Source organism: Patagioenas fasciata, chromosome 12 (assembly GCF_037038585.1).
Source record: "Patagioenas fasciata isolate bPatFas1 chromosome 12, bPatFas1.hap1, whole genome shotgun sequence".
In the NCBI taxonomy this organism is placed as follows: domain Eukaryota; kingdom Metazoa; phylum Chordata; class Aves; order Columbiformes; family Columbidae; genus Patagioenas; species Patagioenas fasciata.
Window position 1 is genome coordinate 25,615,786 of NC_092531.1, and position 22,585 is coordinate 25,638,370.

General features: G+C 46.7%; 2 protein-coding genes across 2 annotated transcripts in view; both read right to left on the bottom strand.

Moving 5' to 3' along the window:
- The window catches only part of MYO5A (myosin VA), a 78,869-nt gene extending 74,758 nt beyond the window's left edge, over positions 1 to 4,111 (bottom strand). The window contains exon 1 of the mRNA XM_071814121.1: positions 3,840 to 4,111. Within this exon, the coding sequence (XP_071670222.1) occupies positions 3,840 to 3,866 (27 nt within the window). The 5' untranslated portion in view covers positions 3,867 to 4,111. The remainder of the gene's footprint in view (positions 1 to 3,839) is intronic.
- Positions 4,112 to 8,498: 4,387 nt separating this feature from the next.
- ARPP19 (cAMP regulated phosphoprotein 19) lies at positions 8,499 to 20,289 on the bottom strand. Its single transcript, XM_065847220.2, has 3 exons — positions 20,133 to 20,289; positions 15,209 to 15,331; positions 8,499 to 11,721 (listed from the first exon to the last, which is right to left on the bottom strand). The coding sequence occupies exons 1-3, from the start codon at positions 20,175 to 20,177 to the stop codon at positions 11,551 to 11,553; spliced, it is 339 nt and encodes a 112-aa protein (XP_065703292.2). The 5' UTR covers positions 20,178 to 20,289; the 3' UTR covers positions 8,499 to 11,550.
- Between the last annotated feature and the right edge of the window lie 2,296 nt (positions 20,290 to 22,585).

Here is a 22,585-nt window from a genome sequence, read left to right on the forward strand (position 1 = left end):
AGAAAAGCCCAGTGATAGCAGAGATATTTGCAAATAGAGTTATATTTATTCTCTAATGCTCAGGTTATTTTTTGATGTATTTCCCTCCCCGTGTACCCCTGACACACTCACAAAAAGCCATAACTTGCTCAGAATCTGCCTTTCGCCGTTTTCGCTTGCAGCTCTACGGGGAAGCCCATGTCCGACGCACCACGCGCTCCGAACGCGCCGCAGCTGCCTGCGCACAGCCCGGGAAAGCGAGAACCGGCTCCTGGCACCGCACAAGCGGTTGTTTGTTCTACGCAGTTCCCTCTGACACTTCCCTAACTCAATTTACTGCTTGGAAACACTCAGACTGAACCCATTCAATAGAGAGCGGCAGCACTGAAGGGCAGACTGAGCTCAGCTTGCCCAGACCGTGGGCTCAGCAAAGACCGGTCACTGATTTCCCCACGTTCTAAGGAACATCTCCACTCACTTGAACTGAAATTGGAGTAAGCCCTAGAACAGGAGCAAGCTACCTGGACCTAAATGCCCTGATCTCAGAAACACTGGAAAAGGAGGAACACATTGCTAGCAGCAACAATAAAAACGAATGTATGACTGAATCGGTAAATAAATGAAGAAGTTGATTGCACACAGCCTGACAAAACTGAAACAGAAATCCTGAGAAGGCAAAGCAGCACGCACGAGGAAAGCACAGCATGAAACAACTCAAACCCAGGAAAACATGCATAGAAATGGAGAACAAAAATGACTGAATTATGTCAACTCTTCAGTCTGACCTTAAAAAAGGGGGCATAAACACGGCGTCCGATCCGCTTTGCTCATCCTCGTGTCCAGGCGGGAAGAGCGTGTGCTGGGGTTTGGATTTACACACCGGCACTCACACAGCTGGCGGCCAACACCACACACCTGGGACGAGCCCCAGGTGTGGGCAAAGCGTCCTCACCTGTTCCTCATTCCCAAGGAAAGCCGATTACATTCAACAAAAGCCAATGCATGGCCTAGGTTCTCCCCATCAGTTTTCATGGGTCAGAAGAAGCAGGTATGTATCTGTTGTTGGTCAACAGTTACTGAAATGCTGATGTACATCTGAGCATCACTCAGTGATTCAGAAAACGTGGCGAGATCCTCCCCAGTTCGTTCCCAAAGTCCAAGAACCCAAACTTCCAGAAACGATCTTACAGAAGGACCACCGACCTGCCATCCATAGATGTCGAACAGGACAAGTTAAACAGCGTTCACCGGCATATTTTAAATAAGAATGCCTGGGATTTAACCCATGGAACAGTTTGGAACTGCTGCAGCCCAGAACTGAAGCCAATACCTCCAGACAGATGCGTGTTTGCAGCATCCCAGGCACAGGAACACGAAGCCCAGCACAGTTTGGGCCGCTGTTCACACCCAGCTTGTGAGTGTGCCAGACAGTGCTTTAACTTAAATCCAACTGCCCAGAGCAACTGCAACAACGTGCGCCGATGAGGCTGGGTATATGGTGAGCCGTGGCTATAGGGTGAGCCGTGGCTATAGGGTGAGCAGTGGCTATAGGGTGAGCAGGTTTAGATCCACACCTGGATGAGTCACAGCAACAGGGTTTTCACAGCAGTGCCGTGACCTCCTCAAAATGTACATCTCTGGTTTCTAACAAAATTAAGTTAGCTTGGCAAAATAAGAGTTCCTTTATGCTATCTCAAGATGGCACATGTGGTTGGGACAGCGGGTGCTATTTTTACCGTGGCATGCAAAGAAACCAAATCTGAAGTCTTAACAGTGCGTGTTAGCAAAACCAGAGACATGAAGCAGAAAGTCCCACTTCAACAAGAGAAACAAGAAGTCTACTTGTGCTGTTCTCAGGCATTTGAAGAGGTGCTGACACTTTCTTTGCAACACTGGTCATCCAGCCATTATCGCCATTGTACCGACTGCTGCTCCAAGTGCCTCGCATGGATGTAAGCAGCGCCATACGGTGAGCGGCGGTGCCATACGGGAAGCTCTGGTACTTCCGAATGACAACCCTGACTCTGCCTGCCAGTGCAAAAAGAGATGTGAGAGTCGCTCTGTGTCTGCATATGGCTGTAAAGAGGACAAGAACAGCCTGCAGTGTGGAAGGAAAGCACAGATACCATCTCACCGAGCTTGTCACCCAGCGAGTCCCTACCCCAGGCTCATCCCTGCACTTGGCTTCGTGTTGGCTCTTCTCACCTCTGCGTGCTGCAACCTTAGAGCCATTATCCATGTTAGTTAACCAGGGATGAGATACTGAATATGATTTAAACTACTTGATGGCTTTACTTGGGGAAAAGGCAGCAGAGAGGGGACAGCAGGGACAGCCCCTCTGAACACCCAGCCCTGAGCTTTCCCTGCAACAGCCCCAGCGCAACAGGACACACACGTTTTTGGGGCAGCTTCTGACCACAGGATTCACCCACTCACGGAAGGGAATTATTCAAGGGTTGGAAATTAAGTAATAAGAACATCCACAGAGACAGAAATCAGGAATATCTTTCAGGAATACTCCTCACATAGAGGGAACAACTCTACAGTACCACTGCTGTCTTGGCCAAGAGGCTGATTTTCATCCTTTTTTGCAATGACAGTGAACAGAGATGCTCTGCCACAAGGTGCAAGACACCAAGACACCTCATACCAGCCAATGTATTTGGTATTCTTTAGGGGGTGCAGGTGTGCACCTCGCGTTCAGTCTCCCCTGCACAAACACACCACTGGGATACGGCCAAGCCTATGGAAGGGACCGCGCAGCCCGATCTGCACTGATGCACAATGTGCTGCCCACCGTGTCTGAGTGGGGGTCTCTACAAATAAGATGAACTATTCAGGCCAAAACCAAAAAAAAAAGGCTGTTTCCTTCCTTTTCTCTCCTTACACAAAGCTAGACCGGGGATAAATTCAGAATACTCCATGGAGTGGCTCAAGACCTCGATGGCTCGGCTTTGATAAGACGAGCTTTGACTGTGCAAGTTTTCCAAAGGAGCGTTTGGAGTTCAGAGTGCTGCACCGCAGTGCTCGGCTCTGGGGACCCCAGCGCTCCCTTCTGCCCTTAAAAACCTGTGCTCTGTCATTTTCCTCAAATTGTTGCGCTAGATCAAGGCAGAACAACGCAAACAATGCGCTGCCAGTGGGTAAAACAACCATTTCCACAGCTCTCAACGTGCAGGCTTTGCCACCCTAAAGATGCGTAGGGCAGTAACTGTTTCCGGGTGGAAACTGACAGGATACTGACACACAAGCCCAAGATGATTACAAAAATGTCTGAAAAAGCATATGAGAGTCACGCAGCACCCCACTGCTGACTGCAGGGCTCCTGAACGACTGCCAAAAGAGAACACATAATGTGAGGGTGCAGCGTCACCGAAAAGGTTAGTTCGTTACCGAAGTATCCACGCTGTAGGTGTTTTTCCATAAGGAACGGGACGGTGTTTCTGAAGGAGACGCCGAGCGGCGCGGAGCGGCTGCTGTGACCGGCGCGCTCCCGGCAGGGAGCGGCACATCGCTCCCCATCGCTCCCGCCCCCGCCGCCGGCAGCCCCGCCGCGCCCGGCCCGGCCCGCACGGCCGCTTCCCCGCGGGCTCTGCGGGCGCCGCTGCCGCAGCGCCGCTGCCTCCCCCCAACCCGGCCCGGCGGGCACAGCCGCTCCGGGGGCGGCGGGACCGGCCCCGCGCCCCGCCGGGATGCGGGTCCGCGCTGGGAACGGGCGGCCCCGCCGCGGAGAGGCTGCCGGGGCCGGGGATGGCGGCGCCGGCCCCTGCCCACCCCGCCCTCGCTGGGCTCGGGATGCCCGCCCGGGCCGCGCCGCCCGCCCCGCCGCCCCCGCGCGGCCCCCGGCCCCGCCGCCGTACCTTGGTGTAGAGCTCGGAGGCCGCCATGGCGCGGGGCGGGCGGGCGGCCCCTCTGCGGCAGCCGGGGCGGGAGGAGGGAGGATGCTCAGGCGGCGGCCCGGGCGCGGCGCGCCATGTTGCTACCTGGCGGGCGCGGGGCGGCCGCCGCTCTGTGCATTGTGGGAGCGGCGGGCGGCGCTGCCTCCCACCGGCGGGCGGCTGCCCGGAGCGCAGCGGCCGCGGGCACCGGTGCTGCCCGCCCCTCTCCGCCGCCGCTGCCCGCCCCTCTCCGCCGCCGCTGCCCGCCCCTCTCCGCCGCCGCTGCCCGCCCCTCTCCGCCGCCGCCCGCCCCTCTCCGCCGCCGCTGCCCGCCCCTCTCCGCCGCCGCACCGCGGGGGCGCGCACGGGCCGTACCGGGGGCGCGCACGGGCCGTACCGGGGGCGCGCACGGGCCGTACCGGGGGCGCGGGACCCGACGGCAGCGCGGGCGGACCCGCGGCGCCCGCCCCGCTCAGCCGCTCTGCCCGCGCCTCGGCCGCGCTTCGTGCGACACCCGCATCCTTCCCTCCTCATCGCGCTTTTTTGTTGTTTTTCCGCTAGACCGAACAAGTCACCCATCTCGTTATCAAGCGCCGGGGCGCGGTGCCCACCCCGCGGGCCCTGCGGCATCAGCAGCGCCGGACACCGGGCACGGCCGCTCCCTTTCCCACACAACTCCCGTTAACGCAGAGTATCCCGTGGGATTTCCATCCTCCGCCTGCCCGCTGCCATCCTACCGCCTACAGTTGTTCCTACGGAAATATTTCTCAGGTGTCAAGTTTTCCATTGTTTGTTTTCTCTCCAATTCCAATCCCATCCTTCAAATCGTTCACCTCTAAAGATTGCATCTTTATCATTCAAACCACTACCGAAAACACTGAAGAGAACTGGGCCCAAACCAGTTCCTGCAATAAGCAACTCCAGTTCTTACTAAGAAAGGAAGGTACACATCTCTGAATCAAAAGGGAATGAAAAGCATAATCCATCTTCTGGCTGAGTCTAGAGATGGCAGCTCATTTGCTTTAGCAATCATTAACTGGTGCTTTTTACAGCTCACGTGATGGCAAGAGTTCTTCAGACAGCACAACTGGAGCTATTACAGTCTCTCTGTACTTGCCCTTTTCACCTGGGAACGCATCCTAACAGTCCGAGTGGTCCAGAATACAAGTACCCAGTTGGAAACTGTTATCTTCGCTTTATCATCTCTGAAAACCCCACTGTTGAGATAACAGCTCTGAATCAGTGGGCAGTGTGTGGGTTCCCCCAAAACTGCTCCTCAAAAATCGCTCACCAACCACATAACAGCCAGAAATAAAATCGAGCTATCTTGACCCCCTCAAATACACACTTCAAATAAATGCTATAATCCAGTTGTACTTTGCTGCTGCTATCTAAAGGAAAGGAGATGGACAATAGCACGCACAAATGAAAAATTAAAATAGGATGAAAATACGGAGCCCTACCTGGAGCTACATTATTAATGGATGCAGATGTATGGTCTTCACAGCTAGTAAACTAAGTTAGGAAATTCAGAAAGGTTAAAAAAACTGATTTTGCTGGGAGAGTTCAGAGTTGAAACTCCGATGAGAACTGAATTTAACAATCCCTTTCCATGTTCTGCCAGCACGTCCAGGATTACCAACCGCGATCACTGTCCCAGGCCAGGAGCCCCGGTCCCATGTGCAGAACCGGACGTTTTCAGTCCTACAGAAGCCCAGGGATGGTTCCTGCCAGCTGACCCAGGTCAGGTCTTTGGGTGCTTGCAGAGCTGCTTCTCCTGTGCACACTGTGGTGAAACACAGACCTGCACTGACACTGCCTGTCATCCTGCATGTGGGACACGAGATCTGGGGGTCATTTTAGGGTGTGACCATCCACATTTAAAAGGCTTAATCTAAAAATCTATATGTATGAGCCACAGAAATCTCAGTCTTATTTTCAGAAGGACATGAACCCCCCCTCTGCGTGCTGCTTCATATCTGATATTTAATACCCTTTCTTCAAGATATCTATTCTAAATTCAAAGGCACTGGTTGTAGGTGTTTGCTTGGGCCGTGGATTACTGTATCAGCCATTCACAGCCAAGCTCAGGAGCCAAACATAATTATAAACCCCAGCAAAAAATAGATACCCGAGTCCAAAATATGCTACCGTTTGACACAATTTGCATAAACCAGGATTTCAAATCTGTCATTAAGGACAGGAATTGGGGGCACTGGAAGCTGCCAAGGAACAACCTGTTGGTAACATATCTACATGGACTACTTAGTTATCGCTTCAACACGCATCTCCTGCGATGAGATGGCTGGCGAGATTTTCAACATCCTCATCTCATATCTCGCACAGCAACTCTTCAAAAAGCTCATTTATGGCATTTCATGTCACAGCATATATCCCACGGTGTTCCAGCTGACAATGCTTGGCTGATGGAGGTGACTCCGTTCACATCCAGAATTTTATACTGAATTTGAAGCAAATAATACAAAAAGAAAGTAATAGTTCTATGAATTGAGATTAGTCTATATGAGTTTGTTTCACAAGTGCCTACGAGGTATCTGTCCTATCTTTTACATCTGTGTTCTGTTCACATCCATGGCACGTTCAACTGTGCAGAATTCCCTTCTCTGCCTGTTCTGCCGCTGTCGGGTTCTACCAAAGGAAAAGGGAAATCATCAGAGGCACAGAAACAATGTCGATTGGTGCCTTAAGGAACAGGAGATGGTTTCTGTGGCACAGTGGATGGGCCCACCCACTCCTTCAGAACAGCATTTGTACATTCAGCATCGACCATCCGGTTAACTCTGAGTGCACGGACAAAGCCAACAGAGGAGTCTGCAGGCTAAAATCCTCCTCTTACCTTTCCCTTCATTCTCGCGGTACAACAATGAGGGCTGGAGCTTTTAGCCGTAGAAAACAAACGGGTCAGGCTCAGCTGGCTCTGACTGAAGTTACTAGTTAAGAACTCTGGAACATAATGCAGGACATAGGTAGGAAGAGATACAATTACGCACCATGCACAAACCCTCCCAGCAGCGTTTGGGACTTACTGACAGGGTTTTTTGGGCTTACAGAAAACAGACAAAACCTCCGTGCTGAAGTTCCCATGCAGAAAGCTGGCTTCGACCCATCTATGCCTACAGGAGCAAGATTTTTCTTGTCTCTAGAACGTCACACACATCATTTATTTTCAATTTATTAGCCAAGCTTTTTTCAGCAGTGCAAAAACCACCACGCGGGAACAGACCTGAAGCTCAGAGAATCCACAGCCTCCACCTCTTGCATTTCAGCATCCTTGTAACTTCAGGCATATAATTCAATTCCTAGAAAACGCTGTACATTTAAAATATCCAACGCCTGTTTCTCAGGGAAGACTCTTACCATTGTTTTCTCCTTAAACCCTGCAAGGAAACAACCTCACTGCACTAATACAGGCAGCAGACGCGAATCCAGTCTCTGTGGAATGTTAACGACAGTTATCTGATTATTCTATAACATTGCCAAGGGAAGCTGACATTATCCAACCATATCCCTTTTCTAGTAAGAGCAACAATACTGTTCTGCAATTCGGCAAAAAAAACTAAACCCAAGTGAAATGTGTTTTTAGACAAAGTCAGAACCAAAAAGTCCTTCCCTCTTCCCATTTTAAAGCAAAGTCAAGTAAACATCCATCTCCAATTGGTGGAGGATGTCAATATTTTCCAAAGCAGTAAGTAAACAAAATGTTGTGCCTGCTGTACATATGCAAGGAGATTTACCGTGAATATGTATCAAGCAGCATCTTGTTGTAACCAAGATAAACTGCCCGAGAAAGACAGGGACCATTCAGCCATCTGCCCCGGAGGTTTCCGAAGCACATGGGCTGAGCTCAGGGCTCTGTGCCAGTACTCCAGAAACATTCGTCTTCAACGTAAATATTTAATGGCAATAAAGGCTTTGAATATGCACGGGACTTTTCAGATTTGAAACTGCTCTGGATCTACCAATGCCAGAAAGTGGGATGAAAAAGCCCAAGACTTGAGTGTGAAAGAGGCTGATTCGCTTGTACTAAAGCAGGAATAATGAAACCACACCTTCAGCCCAACTCCAGCTTAAGTTAGAAAAACCACACACACCACCAGAAAAACCAACCAGCACATGTTCGTCCTGCTTGCGTTTGAGGCGCAGAGTATAGAGGGTGTTACTGCAACTTCGGTGATGGAGCTGTGCAAATACATCAAACGGATCTTGAAGCTGCGCGAAGGTCATCACCTACCTCACAGTCTGAATAGGAAACGAGTTGGACTTCTTCCAGCATCTTGAGTACTTGAAAATGGTGCTGTATTCGGGCCAGCAGGCTACAGCAATGCAAACTCCTATACACCAAGCTAATTCACTCAGTGCAAGGGACCAAAACAATCACCTGTTACGGAGTTTTCAAACAATAAGCTTTAATTGCCTTATTAGAAAAATAAGCACTAAAATATATATAAATGTGATTACATTAAAGTAATTCTGTAGTCTAACATACTAGAAACCAAAGCCCAGTCGTGTTTTTAATCATACAGAGTAGCAAGATTTAGGGGTTAGAAATTTTCCATGGAGAATAGCGAAGTGTGCAGAATCTTTCAGGAAACCACAGTAAAGACAAGACAAATCTACACATTGCAATAAAAACTAAGTAGATCAATTTATTCTGTATACTATACAATGTGTAAGTTTGTAGAGAACAATTGACATTTTTATCACCTTAACATCTTGACTGGGCAGAAATACGTCCAACAAAACGTACTTTGTGGCTTTTACACAAACACTGTCCTACTACACCCAGAACAATGAGAGGGAAGCCTTTGGTGCTACAGATTTGGGGACAGAGCAGTGAAGTTGTCATTAGTTCACTTAAGTATCTCGAATAAAATGTTGGTGCTATCTGCTATTGGAAGCCTATGTGAGTACTACTCTAACAACTAAACACTATCTTTATAAAGGCAAGATATGAAAGGGACTGCCAGTCTACAGTGTGGACAGGTTTTCTTTGAAAAAGGTAATTATCAAATGGTAAAACTCATATAATACATTATGTACATAAGTTTGGATAGCTGAGTTATCTTGCTGGAATAAGCTGAAAGTAAGCATCGATTTGCAGTCACGTTTGATTTACTGTTAAGTGATTATTGGGCTTAAGTTTTACAGTGTACAGAATCAAAACAGCCGTGCCCGCTGCTGAGGTCTGTCAGATGTGAAGGCTCGTAATCACTCACTGACCTCGTTAGTGTTACAGTACTTCACATAGACACGTGGATAATACATTATAGCTGAATTTGTAATCATCTTAAGAACTGCGAGTCACCGGGTGACCATCGGAAGAGCTTGTGTCGTCCAACCTGCAGGACAAGTTGCAGTTAGGTGAGTGGAATGTCTACCTTTAAATGGCTGTTTTTAAACCTTCCCAGACATCAGGAGAGCTCACCGTACGTGAGCCACGAACAGCGGCACCAGGCAATGCACAGCAAGTCACCTTCAATTGTCCAAAATCTGCTTCAGGCCCAGTCCTATCATTAAGTTTCATTTACACATACAAAAATAAACAGGGATTTTCACATTAGGACAAGCATCTGTAAAAAGCAGTTTGCTTCAGTATATCCAGTTTCCTTGCTATTCTCCCAGCCTCATTTCTTACTTAAAGAAGGCAAGAAAGTCCATTTCTTCAACCTGTTCTGCAAAAATCACTCATTCTTTATAGTACTAGTGGAAGATAAGGAATAAGGACAGCCCCGACAGAGCCCATTTCATTACTAGAAAAGGGCTATACAGGCTTGGAAAGAACCAGGTTAACAATTATCACCGTTCTCTGGCATGACCTCTCTGAGGATGTTCACAGACGGCGCAATGCTTTGCTCACATTCGGATCAAGTCAGGACCAAATGAAGATTTCCCATTTTCTCTGGCCCTCAGAAGGGAGCCCTGCGGAACTCAGGAGCCAGCGCTCTTTCTGACTGGCAGTGCTTTATCTTGTGAGGCCTTGCTGAATATGTCAACACAAAACACATCCTTCCTTTTCTCCCCTAATACCCACAGTGGTGCTTAATAGGCTGTTTCAGAACTGTTTCTTTACAGAAAGAAGTATTCAGGAAACTGGTCTTTTTAAAGAGTTTCTTGTATTCCCAAAGAATAGCAAGGCTGTGACTACCTACAAAAATGCCTCATGTTATGGATCATATTGCACTTTTAATATTCTGATTTCACTGAACAAACATGCTTTTAAAGGCGGGAAGTTACCTGTCCAATATCAAGCGTGTATTTTAGCCATCTAGTACTTATGACCTGCATCACAAAGATGAACTGACGTTCATTCCTTTTTTCTGATATGAAAAGTGACCTATTTCCCAATAGGTCACTACATAAACACCACTGCCAGTTCTTGGTTTCCCCAAGGCCAGTGAGGGGCTGCTGCATAAGAGAACATGAGTTAGTTCACCACCACTTCAGAAATTAAAAATAGAGAAATTATACTATTCTGTTTCCACAAGTTAAAACAGCCCAAAGACAACTGCATATCAACCTTCGCAAGCCCGGATTTGGAGTTCGCCACACACAAGACTCTGTAGAACGGTACATTTAGCCATCTCCCACGTCATCAGACACAGCATTTCACCTTCAAAAGCTTAAAGGGCTGCTGAGCAGAAAGGGCACTGGCCTCCAAACAGGGGTGCAAATTCCAGATTTCATCTGAATGATGGACATTGTTGTACAACAAAACACACAACCACAAAAGCAGAAGGCTGAGTCAAGTGTAAATTTCAGTGTTTCACGGATTTCAGGTACTCGGTTATTACTTTCAGTAGCAAGATTCTGGGCTCTTAGTTTCAGGACAAGACTTGGAAAGATACAGAATCACTTGTGCTTTGATTGGCACATTATCTGCTTTTTAAAATGTAAAACTAAGACGTTTGCAAAAGGTTGTGCAAAACTATTGTATTTACAAAAATGGCACAAGAGTGAATTCAACAGTCTATGCACATGCACACTTCATTCACATCTTCAACAAAAGTCTGTCCTAAGCTACGGAACTGAAAAGAATACCAGCTTCAACAGGCAGTTGTCAATAAGCACTAGGTTCACAGAGTTACAGCAGAATGGGCAAATATTGCCCAAGTAAAAACTCTATTGTTAAAGCTGAAACAGGTTTAAGGCCGTTCAAGTTCAAAAGCAGGAACAAAATTCAATCAGAGACCTGTCTTGGTTTTAGACATGCTTTACCATCTAGCAACTTGTGGTTTAAATCTCTATTTTGGACAACAAACCCAAACACAGAAGAAAAACCCAACACAACTGGAGGTTATATTAAATACAAATATGCTGTAATTAAGATGAAATAACAAAAGCAGAAACATTGTAAGTTGTAAAACTTGCGATGTCACTTGCTGGAACCAGTCCTACACTAGGAAATGGGCAATATGTACATTTTCAAGTAGATTACAGAGCTCTAACCAAACTTAGCCTTTTTAATCAGTGCATTGTTCTCAGCTAGTCCAAATACTACGTTTTACTCTTAACAGTACTCCCTTACAATAGCAGCACATGCTACCGCTACCTGCAAAGCTGTCAGTCTCACGACTTAGTGTAAGAAAGGAAAAATGGGGGGTGTGAGGGTGAGAAATAACTATTGAGGAGAAATAACAGGAATGAGAATAATCATGCAGTTCGGCTGCTCTCGTCAGCCAGCCAGCTTGCTAGCAACTAGAGACGGTTTCCGCTGGGGAAGATCCTGTGGAGTGGGAATATGGTCACCAGTGACTTCTGTCTTGTCAGGAGCTGCAGTGGGCAGTTGCTTGTTCTTCATCTTTGCTTTAGCCATGTTGTAATCTCCGGAATCAAAGTATTTTTGCTAGAAGACAAAAGAAATATATTTAAAAGCCTCAAGTTTTACCAGATGCATACACTGAATTACATGGTTAAATAGTTTCTTTACATTTTAAAAACAGCTATAGAATCTTCCTGATTTGGCAAAGTAGCTCTGTGTCAACTCAAGAAAAAAACCTTCTCAAGACTATGAAGCACAGATAAACTCATAGCATTAGGTAAATACACATTAAAGATTCTACATATACCATTACATTCCCATCACACATGAGCATCACTTTTGCCCTGGTTTTCCCAAGAGCTCTGGTCTCCCACAAGGGAAACCTCAGTGTTTGTAAATGTTGTTGCAGTGAACGAGTTCCACTGCACAGAACAGCCAACCACTGCATGGACTAAAGCTGGAGAGCGGAGCCTGCTCTATCACACCAGGAGATGAAAGCAGCATGAACCTGCGCAAGAAAACCTCTGGTCTGCATACATCAAAACAGTGAAACCTCTACACCTCAAGTTCCCAAAGCAATTATTTAGCAAAGTCAAATCTACCGTGCAGTCCTTCTGAAAAGCACTATGTGAAGGAAATTCTTACTCCACACCCCAGGTTTCTTCTGAATACAAAAGTGAATACATTAAGTTTCCATTTCTAAAACAGTGTTCCTCAATATTTCAGCAAATTTTTATTAGTATTACTTTTAACAGTGCTTTATTTGTTGTCGGATTTCTCAAAATATTAAGTTACCTATGGATGTTAAAGCCAAACAACTTATGATTTATCTGCACCATGGTAAGATGAGGCATGGGATGTCATCCAAGCTCTGCATCAAGTCTTCAACTGCTCACCGACACATTTTGCAGGAAAAGTTGTATTTTGTTTACATCTTACTCAGGGGTCTGCCAGTAAGGTACCTGTAACCCATTATTTTCAACAGATTGTCTCATGAGGCCAAAGAACTTCTAGATTCAGGACAAAGATTTACACTAGCAACTGCTGCTTAACATCGATCATCTCTGAAGAGAACAGTCCGTAGTTAGGTTTATCTAGGCTTACTCCTCAGTCAGTTGAACAAGTCACCACTACATACTGTTTAAGTGCTTCTGGGCAGCATATTCTACCATACTCTTTATTTTGCATTAGTACTAACTGGCTGCAAAATGTTCATTGGCAGCAGTTGTTAGAAGTAATCTGCACATCTGACTTAACAGGCCTTTCCCCAATGGGTGGGGAAGGTTGTTTACACAGGGCCTCCCGAAGAAGGCTTGAAATGGTTCCTGCTAGAGCCTTAAAGTCACCCAGCCTGGTCTTCCCATGCAGCCAGTAGCGCATCTGAAACACACACTTTCATTCATAAACCTTCCCAATTCAATCCTTTCAATGGTGTTCACACCACAGTGTTCTAACGATGCACCTGCAGACCAGAGCTCAAGTTAGAACAATGTGATTTGGAATAAGCCTTTTGTAATTTGCCTTTCAAGACTGAAGCAACCAAAAGAAATTTTTAAACAGCATCTAGATAATAACAGAATGGCTCAATCTTTCAGTGTGCTACTGCTGCTAACAGATACCTATGTCTGTTTCTCCAAATAGATAGGAAATACCTATGTCTGTTTCTCCAAATAGATAGGTATTTCCTATTTCCTATTTCTCCAAACAGAATCCCCTCCAGGAGCGTGGTGTAGCATGGTTCTCAGCTACTGTTACTCTGGAGAAAGTGCCAGTAACGGTGAGTGCACCCAACGCGGAACATTGCTGGAGAGCAGATCTCAATGCGCAGAGCACGTCCTGGCTGCCAAACCAGAGACTACATGCATTTAGAACACCATCTGAGAAAACCTACCATCTTTCATACATTACAATATCAGCTCATTTCTCCCTTTGACTTATTCCTGTGTTTTCCTCTGCTTTGCTCTAGCTTCTCACAGCTGGCCTGTACTCCATCATCCCCTTCAGACTGACTGTGTCTGTCCAGGTGCCTCCGTGTCACAAACACAATCGGAAAGCGCGCTCACTATCCTCACTCTATTTAAAACTTCAGCAATCCAGGCGGCCTGAAGTACATCAGGCAGCTGCATCACTTAACGACGCTTCCTTAACGATGCACTGAGCACACCAAATGAAAATAAGAAAAATAAAACGGAAGAAAGTTATTACCACCACATCAGGAGTGGAGAACCAAAGAAGACAGATTATGAATTGGAATCCACAACTTTACACCCTCTTTCATCGAAGCAGCAAACTCCCAAACTCAATTAGGATCCCCACTGGTCTCCCTCTGCTCAATTTTGAAAATATGGGCTGCACCAACTTTTGCATTCAATAGTGCTGTAATCAAGATGAAGACATTGTGCAGATTGTTTTGTTGGGTGTGATTTCTCCTCACATTTGCACTGAGTGCAAGCTGTTATAACCCCTTGATAGGCACCAAACCTTAGGGAGTGGATGCTCGTCTGCTTTCCTGAATTATCATCACAACACACCTTCTCCCTTCTGTGTCCACACAGTGAACCCCCTGAAGCCTCATTTAGGTTGCATTCAGTTTTGTATTCGGGAACAACGAACAGCATAGCTCACAAAAAGAATCACCTAATCTACCAGCTGCCCACTCCCAGCAGCCACTAACTGTGCTGCGTATGCTCCAAGTTACCAGACAAAGCTCATAAAAATCCTGCCAACAGCAACAATTCCCAGGAGATGTTACCAGAGAGCACAGAATTAGATCAGTGCTGAACTCCAGCAGCTGGTTTGCGAAGGATTTGTACTTGGAGTCACTGCGTGCACTCAAAGGGCCTAGACAAAAACGTGTGACAGCAAGGAAAGCACCATGAGAAGCAGTGATACACCAGGACTATTCCAACAACTGAGTTCCAGCATGCCTGAAAGGCATTACATAATCACTTCATGAATAATTAAACTAAAAAACCCGCAGTTGAATAACTAAGAAAATAAGAGACACTGGTTACATGTGGAACTAGACCGAAATACGAACTCCCTCTTCATTCTTCCACCATCATTTTTTTGTTAGGGTATACACTCAGAATTGGACCCCTCTCAAGGCACTGATATCAGAAGGTGCCTGGTGTAACAGAGCAGACACTAAGCTTTCATGTGCTAAAAACATGGATAATAAAAGCAGACATACACTTTGGGAACCTAAGAATGGGCAAGACAGGGTCAGTACAGAGCAGGGATGAGGTTCTGACCCTCTGTGTCTACTACCGTGTTTTTTACGAAGTCTATCGCAGCAGCACTGAGACGGTTTCTAAGTTGAATTCTTTCTAAAAAGTTCAGTGAAGCCACTGATGCTGTGAACAGCCATCCTGCCAATCTGGTGTTTGTTTTGTGGAAACCAATTTCTCTTTCTTGTGCTTTCACAGACAAAGTTTAAATTTCTTAGCACTCTTCTACTCACACAAAGGCCTGTGGAGTGGAATAATAATTTAAAAAGTAATTAAAAAAATCACAGATATAGGAATTTTGGAATTTCTTGTCCATACCCTGTGGACAATGAAGAACTCACCCCTTTTTGAAGCCTCTTCCTCAAGAAGTCTGAGCCTCCTGGCTTCTGGCCCAGGTGAGGGTATCTTGCTTTCAATTTTGCTTCTTCGGCTTTTTCTGGGCTGATCACCTTATCTTCCATTTCCTGAAAGACAATTAGCAACACTGTAAATGAACTATAAAATAATGAACTATTTACGTGAATACCTTTGCAGGTAACTCACCAACATGCCAACTGCTGCTACCAAATGAACATGTAGTTATTTGAACAGACTTTCATATGCTCTCTTTTGGATATTGACAGCAACTGTAGGAGTTCAGCCTCCCATCTTAGATACCTTTCCTGGAGATGTGACTGAATCTAATGGACGCATTTCTCTTGCACAGTAGTCTATACTAAAATTAAATTATTCCATTTGGAAAAAAAAAAAATATCCCGCAAAGAAAACCCATTTCTTGTCCAAACAAGGGTTCCACCACCACCAAATACACATTGGAAGCCAGGCAAGAGCCACAGCACTTTCTCCCCGTTTGATCGGGAGTTGCAGACAGACCAGCGCTTGCGTTGCCACAATCTGGTTCGCATGACTGCTCCAACAGCTACGTGTTGAGAGTCGCTGTGAAATGGTGTTAAAGCGGCTCAGCCTCAAAAACATGTCCGCTATCACATTAATAGCAACAATACTGGATTTCTCTACACGTCTAGAATTTTCGTAAAATTATGACACTGACGGCAGTTGACAGCACATTCATACAAAATGTCTATTTTAAGAGCACACTCTAAAATGTGCATGTTCAAAGTAATCATTTGCAGATACTCTTTCAGCAAAAACTGCAATTTCTACATCCAGTATTTCAACCCTGCCCGCTACTTCACACTCCTCTGTTCTGCTCCATGCAGCAATTTGCTCTATGAAGTACAAGTTCTTCTATTACATACCTTCCAAAATATTTTCCATTCAAAATTCTTGTTTTGCTGCTTTCCAGTACTTGGCCAACACTGGTTTTGGTTTTTTGCATACAAACCATTGCTAGTTCAAGGAAAATACACACTGATTTGCAATGACTGCTGTAGTTCTTGAATTGTTGTTATCATCTGAAGTCACGGAAAGACTTTTAGGTGGGAGAGAAGAGCTGAAACCAGGGAGGTCTCATATTCACCTGTGACTACGGTTCCATAGCCACTTGGAGCTATTCAGGCAGCCCTTCCACACTCTTTTCCACCGTGCCATCATCCTTTGCACTGCATCAGTCAGCATGACTGCATGTATCCACATGAATCGCTTACAGAAATTAATTTGACCAAAAAATAACCTTTTTTTCCCTTTTCCTTCTTGGGCAGTTTCATGTGGACAGGCTGGAGCACGAGGCAGCTGCACACACGGGTATGTCAGCACAGCAGCAGGGAGCCTCTCAAGCCAGACCTGCCACAGGACCAGAGCCCCACACTAGCCTGACCCCGTGCTTTCCTATCCATCTTATAAAAGCTCAAAGTTCCACAATATTCTTCATCTTTCTGGTAAGAAAAACCCAGAAGCAAAGGTTATAACAGATTTAGTATATAACACTGTCTAGTTGCTCCATTGGGCCAAAACATCTCAAAGACACCTCTGCACAATGCAGTGGGAGTTTGAATTAACGCTCTACCAAGGAAAGACAAAAATTCCCATAACAGTTTCAGAGAAACTTCTATGAAGACAGGAACAAATGCTTTTTATTAGACAAAAATACAGTTAGGCAATGCAATGCAAAATACAAATAAATACAAAGGGCAAAGTTTCCCTGCACTACTGAAGATAGAACTATACTATTTCTCACTACATAACACCACACTAGCCAAGAACACAGTTTCAATGTGCCACAAAGATCTTCTTCGGCTGCTGGTCCTCCTATTGTGCTTTATTATCACGCCGACACCGACTGGATTTTCTCAAAAGCAATCCTTCCAGCTAAATACCTTCAACATCTAATGCTGAATCACTGGGTGCTCATTGTTGAGCCAACAGACAAAGCATTTGAGGGGGCATGACTTACCAATACTAACGAAGATAAGATAGTTTTTAAGAACAGTGGGCCAACGATAAATAGCTTACATAAATATGTATTTATGGTGCCTCAAAGGAGACATTTATGCAAACTCACGGGGCTGACATTACTGTACAGCAGGCAATCGAAACAAAAAATACTGTTTTATGCATCGGTGCAGCTGAAAAGGATACAGACTATGGGCACTTAGTCTTGATGACCAAGAGTGGCGACTAAGACTCAAAAAACTACGTAAGACAAATTAAAGAATTGCAATACAAAGACTTGGGGTGTCAAACAAAAGCAGCTGAAAATAAGATAACAGCTGTTCATGTAAAATAGCTGAGATGCAGAACTCCTTGCCAAAGGACACAGGGGGAGCAAGAATCTAGCTGGATTCAGAAAGCAGTTCAGTGCGTTCACCTGCTGCTCAGGAGGGTTTTAAACCACAGATTGCTGAGACCTGGGATAGTTTTCTGGGGAAGATCACTGCATGCATGTCCTGATCTTATATTCTCTGTGGGCCAGATGGTATCGAACACCCTGGAGACGTGTTGTTGTGCCACAAAAGCTTTAACCCAAGCCAGCAAGGCCATTCGTACATTTAAAACATTCTCTCTTGAGTTACAGAAGCAACAACCAAATGACTCACAAATGACTGAGGGGGCAGAAATCAAGATACACCACGCTCTTCTTCCTAGTGACAACCACACAAAAGCTATAATTTTAGTTCTCTCCAGGAATTTGACATAGCTAATGAAGTCTGCTTACTTCATTAAAATTATCTACCAGGAAGGCAGCAGTTACCTAACTCATTTAAAGATAGCTTTTGCTTTTCATCTTTACAGAGGAGCAGTGTAAAGCTCCATATCTGCTCAACAACTGAAGTGCATGGCTAAAGAAAGAGCCATCAGTCTCTTAAAACTCTGGTACAAAGAGCTCATCCTCTTCAGCAAAAGACATCAGAGAAAATGTAAAGCAGAAAATGGGAAAAACATGACAACACAACTCTACAGCAAACCAATGTGGCAAAAGCCAGTCCAGAAACAGAACGCACTACCTCTAGCAGCTTCCTGAAACATACAGGCTTTCAAGGCAAAAAGTCAGTCAACAAAGCATGTACTCCAACCTCTAAGGTCTCTTTGTTGCCGAACTTCCCCCTGCCACCATCCTGAGTGTTCACAGAGTCAGGAAACACTGCTCTTTGGGAAGTTTTCCATTTATATCACTCTCTTGTTTAACAGCTTTCCTGCCTATCACACGCACAAGCTTCTCACAGCATGGTAGAAAAGTTCCAAAACCAGTTCTGAACACGAAAACGCTGCCTCCAAGTTCATTTGAAGGCTGCATTTTTAGCATACATATGAGTAAGCACTGCAAAAGGAGTTGTTTATATAAGTATTTCAGAGCTAAGCACAGAGCTAATGTTCAATTTTGCCTACCCAAACAGTTTTAGTGAAGGTTAATACTGCAAAGCACTGATATCACAGTATCCTAGCAGAAACTCACAGAAAACAAAGTTTAATTGTATTGCTGTTATTAATTTGTCTCAAACACTTAATCAGATTAAAACTAAACTAACAGAGCAGTAAGGGACTCCAGTCTCTCAAATAGAGGGTGACTTTTCCAAGCAGTGCATAAGTGCTGCACTTCAAGACTTTGGTCTAAAACTCGGCAAATCAGCCCCAGCCACCTGACCTCACTAGAACACACTAGAAGGCATCACAATAAACTCGCTACCACATGTTTCACTATGCTCTTATTACAGAGCTATTCTAGGAGTGCTACACAGGCCAGGAATTTGTTTTACAGGCTTTGAACAGGAGCGGTGTCTGTTCAGCAGGCTGCCTAACACGAATGTGAAGTCGAGCTGCAGAACACATGCATTTAAGAGCAGATCACAGACCTGCCATAGAAGCTGGTTCTGATTACCGCACCTATTGAGGAGGTATCATTCCATATTAAGCCCCAAAGCCCTACTTGCATGACTAACTCATATTACAAACTGTAAATTATTAAACAAAAACTTGGCAGCTAAGGTAGATCAAGCTTTTTCTTCTGGCGTCCTTCAGAGCAGTGCTTGGGTTTCATAACTGCTCCTGATCAGAAATAGCTGTGGAGACTGCAACTGAGTCCACACAGCAATGACAGCACTAAAAACCAAAGCGGATTCTTAAATCACAGCCCACAGAGGTCACTGCTGGCAGCGTACGGTCACCTGTGAAGCCAAAACCCACTCCCAAAACTACAGAATTATTCGATGACATAATAGTACCATCAGCAGATAACCCAGACAATCATTCTTTCGAAAATGTTTAAGCAGAACAGGCCAGGGCCGTTGTGTTTTGGGTATTTCTCTTCCTGAACAGCTCACATTAAAAGCTGAGAACGTTCTAAAATCAGGCAGAAGTTCAGCCCCCGGATTGCCGCCGTTCTGCAGCCGCTGCGGCCGGAGCCGAGACCCCCGGCGGGAGCGGGGCCGGGGCCGCCCCGGGCAGCGGAGGCGCCGCCAGCCGCGCAGGCCGGAGCGCGGCAGCGGGTACCGGAGAACAGCCCCGAGCGAGCAGCCGACACGGTGCCACCGCTCCCGCAGCCCCGCCGGCGCCCTCCCGGCCGCTCCCCGTTCCGCCCCGGGCCCCGTTCCGCCCCGGCCCCGTTCCGCTCCGGCCGGCAGAGCCGCCCGGCGCCCCCAGGGCGGCGGCGGAAGGGCCGGGGCTCCCCGGCCAGGGCGGCTACTCGAGGAGGCTCCCGGCCCGGCCCGGAGGGCGGTCAGGCCCGAGGCGCTGCCCCGAGGGCCGCGGGGCTCCCCCCGCTGCGGGCCGCACAGCCCCGGCGGCCCCGCTGCGCCTCGGCCGCGGATGGAGGCGGGAGAAGCCCCGCGGGTCTCCTGCTGCTCCTCGGCGCGGCCGCCGGCCACCCACCTTCTGCTCCTCGGCCGAGGCGGGCTCGGGGCTCTCGGCAGACATGGCGCCGCGGCTGCAGGACGGCGGGGGGAGGCGGGACGGGGGGCGCGGCCGCGGCTCCTCCGCGCAGCGAGGCCACCGCCTCCCGCACAAGATGGCGGCCGTGGGCAGGACGGGCCGCCGGCGGGACCACACTTCCGGCGAGACCGCACTTCCGCCGCCATACGTCACGTCCGGTGTGGAAGCACAGCGCCGCGGCGGTCGCGGGAGGCGCGAGGCGGCCCGGGCCGGCCCCCAGCACAGCGCAGCCCGCCGTGTGCTTCTGCTGCCCCACAGCAGGGAAAGGACAAAAAACCCGTTGCCGCCGCGCTAAAATGAGTTATTCTGGCTACTTGTGCCCATCAAAACGAGGATCCGAGTCCTCAGCGGGTTTACTTGAGTATCTTACTGGGTTCCCAGGCAGCAGCTGAGAGAAGATCTCACAGACCCCCTTCAAACTTGTGTGGTACCAAGCGATGCGTGTTTCCTTCCTCCTCAGCTGCCTTCCACGGCCTGGTTCTTGGCAGAAAGAACCTCCCCCGGGCTCCTGTAAGAACATAAAGGAGGCTTCAAACAGCTCACGGTTAATAGCTCACCTTTAGGGCTCCCTAAATATGAAGATGATGCGAACAATAAGGCATAGATTTTATAACGCTGAAGTGCACGTACACTCCCACTTTTCCTATACAAAATGTCTGTTACCTTACGCTGCTTTCCCATCATTTTGCCTGCACAGGAGCAGAAGGAGCAAGGAGGGAAGGGGCATGGCGGGCTGTGCGTGTTCAAGGGCCTGAAGACACACTGAGCCAGGTCGGGGAAGTCCATCGGAACAGGAGCTGTAAAGTCAATGATTTTGCCACAGATTAATTTTACTAACAGCCCCTCAAAACAGGAGTTGAAAGTGTTCTTTTGAGCAGCTAAGAGATTCATCCAGAGATTGGGATGGTGCAGTGTGTACCCTTCGTTCCAGAAGGGAGACAGCAGGGCAGGTTGTACATGGAAATCATAGAAGGCATTAGTGGTTTTTTTCCCTAGTGACAGAAAACACAATGGTGGGTGTGCCACGTCTGCTTCTAGCAAAACCAGGGAGAAATGGTCTGATGCTGTAAAAAAAACACCAAAAATAACAGAACACATAGAAGAACTATCACAAAAAGGATGAAGTTCATAGATTTTGAAGGGAAGCAGAACAACAAAGCAGTGAAACAGACAAGAATGCAAACCTCAGGAATTTCTTTCAAATCTCTCAGGAAATCAACGCAAGGGAAGACAGTTTGGAGGATTCAGCAGTTCCTTAATGCAATTATTTCTTTAAGGGAACAAGTGTAAACTCTGCAGTGCAGAGGAAGGATGGGAAGTAAATGAAGAACCTCAGGAAAAGCACAAGTTCTTTAATGGCCTCAAATACATGAAAGCAGCATATGGAAAATATAGAAACTAGGTCATTTTTTTAAGGATGTGCATCAAAAGCAGATCAGGAAGACGAGGTACACAGAATCCTTACCAAAAATTACTGCAAACTATATAAAGACCAAAGGATTTAATGATTCCTTTGTTCAGTCTGGTGTGATCCAGACAGCCGGCATAACAAACTCACAACAGAGTGCGGCCTCAAGCTGCAATAGGAAACGATCCGTTTATAAGACTTGCATCAGTTCTTTTTTTCCTTATCTGGTAAATGTTTTCAACTTGGATAAGAAATTATCCTTGAGGGTTTAGAGAACTGGCTGAAGCAATCTCCAATTAATTAATGGTCATCTATATAGGAACCTGTAGGAAATGAATGTGTTTTCAGGAGGCTGATTAAACAGGAGTAAGGGGAGGACAGAATACAAGCTATATAACCAAGCTGTCCAGTCAATAATTACCCGAGAAATCATCTAAAATAAGCACTCAAATTGAGTAGATAGACACGAGTTCAGAACAAGGGTTTCACACAGCCCTATTTGCTTTAACAAAAAGGAAACAACCAGGTGGAGAAGCTGGCGAAGGTGGCTGCAGTTCCACACCTTCTGGCATTAATGAGGCCTCTGACACTTCCCGTGCAAATCAGGAGAACTTGATGGAATCTTAATGTGGGGACTGCAAATGGGCATCAGTTGTTCCAGCAGCAATGCTGTGGTCAGTAGGGTTCACTGGTGACCCAGATCATGCACTATGAGCTTTATTAGCAGATTACATTGGAGAAGAGAAGCTTCAAGAACACGAGAAAGTAACTGCAATTCAACCAGTAGATCAGATACAGAATCTTGGGTAGCGAGAGAATGAAGTTCAACGATGCCGCATGCAGGAAAGCCACACATAGGGAACAAGCGGGTGGGACACCTCTGATACATTGGATAATAGATGAATGCAAATTGACATCTCCTGATATGGAAAAATCAACTATTAAAAGGGGATGAGGAGTTTAATCTGTAAGGTTTATCAACCAG

What these genes read in the sequence shown, in the direction of transcription:
- ARPP19 (XM_065847220.2), bottom strand. Translation starts at nt 20,177, where the DNA reads ATGTCTGCCGAGAGCCCCGAGCCCGCCTCGGCCGAGGAGCAGAAG. An exon ending in CCTCGGCCGAGGAGCAGAAG is followed by an intron (nt 15,332 to 20,132) that starts GTGGGTGGCCGG and finishes ATTGTCTTTCAG; the next exon opens with GAAATGGAAGATAAGGTGAT. An exon ending in GGAAGAGGCTTCAAAAAGGG is followed by an intron (nt 11,722 to 15,208) that starts GTGAGTTCTTCA and finishes TTTGTCTTCTAG; the next exon opens with CAAAAATACTTTGATTCCGG.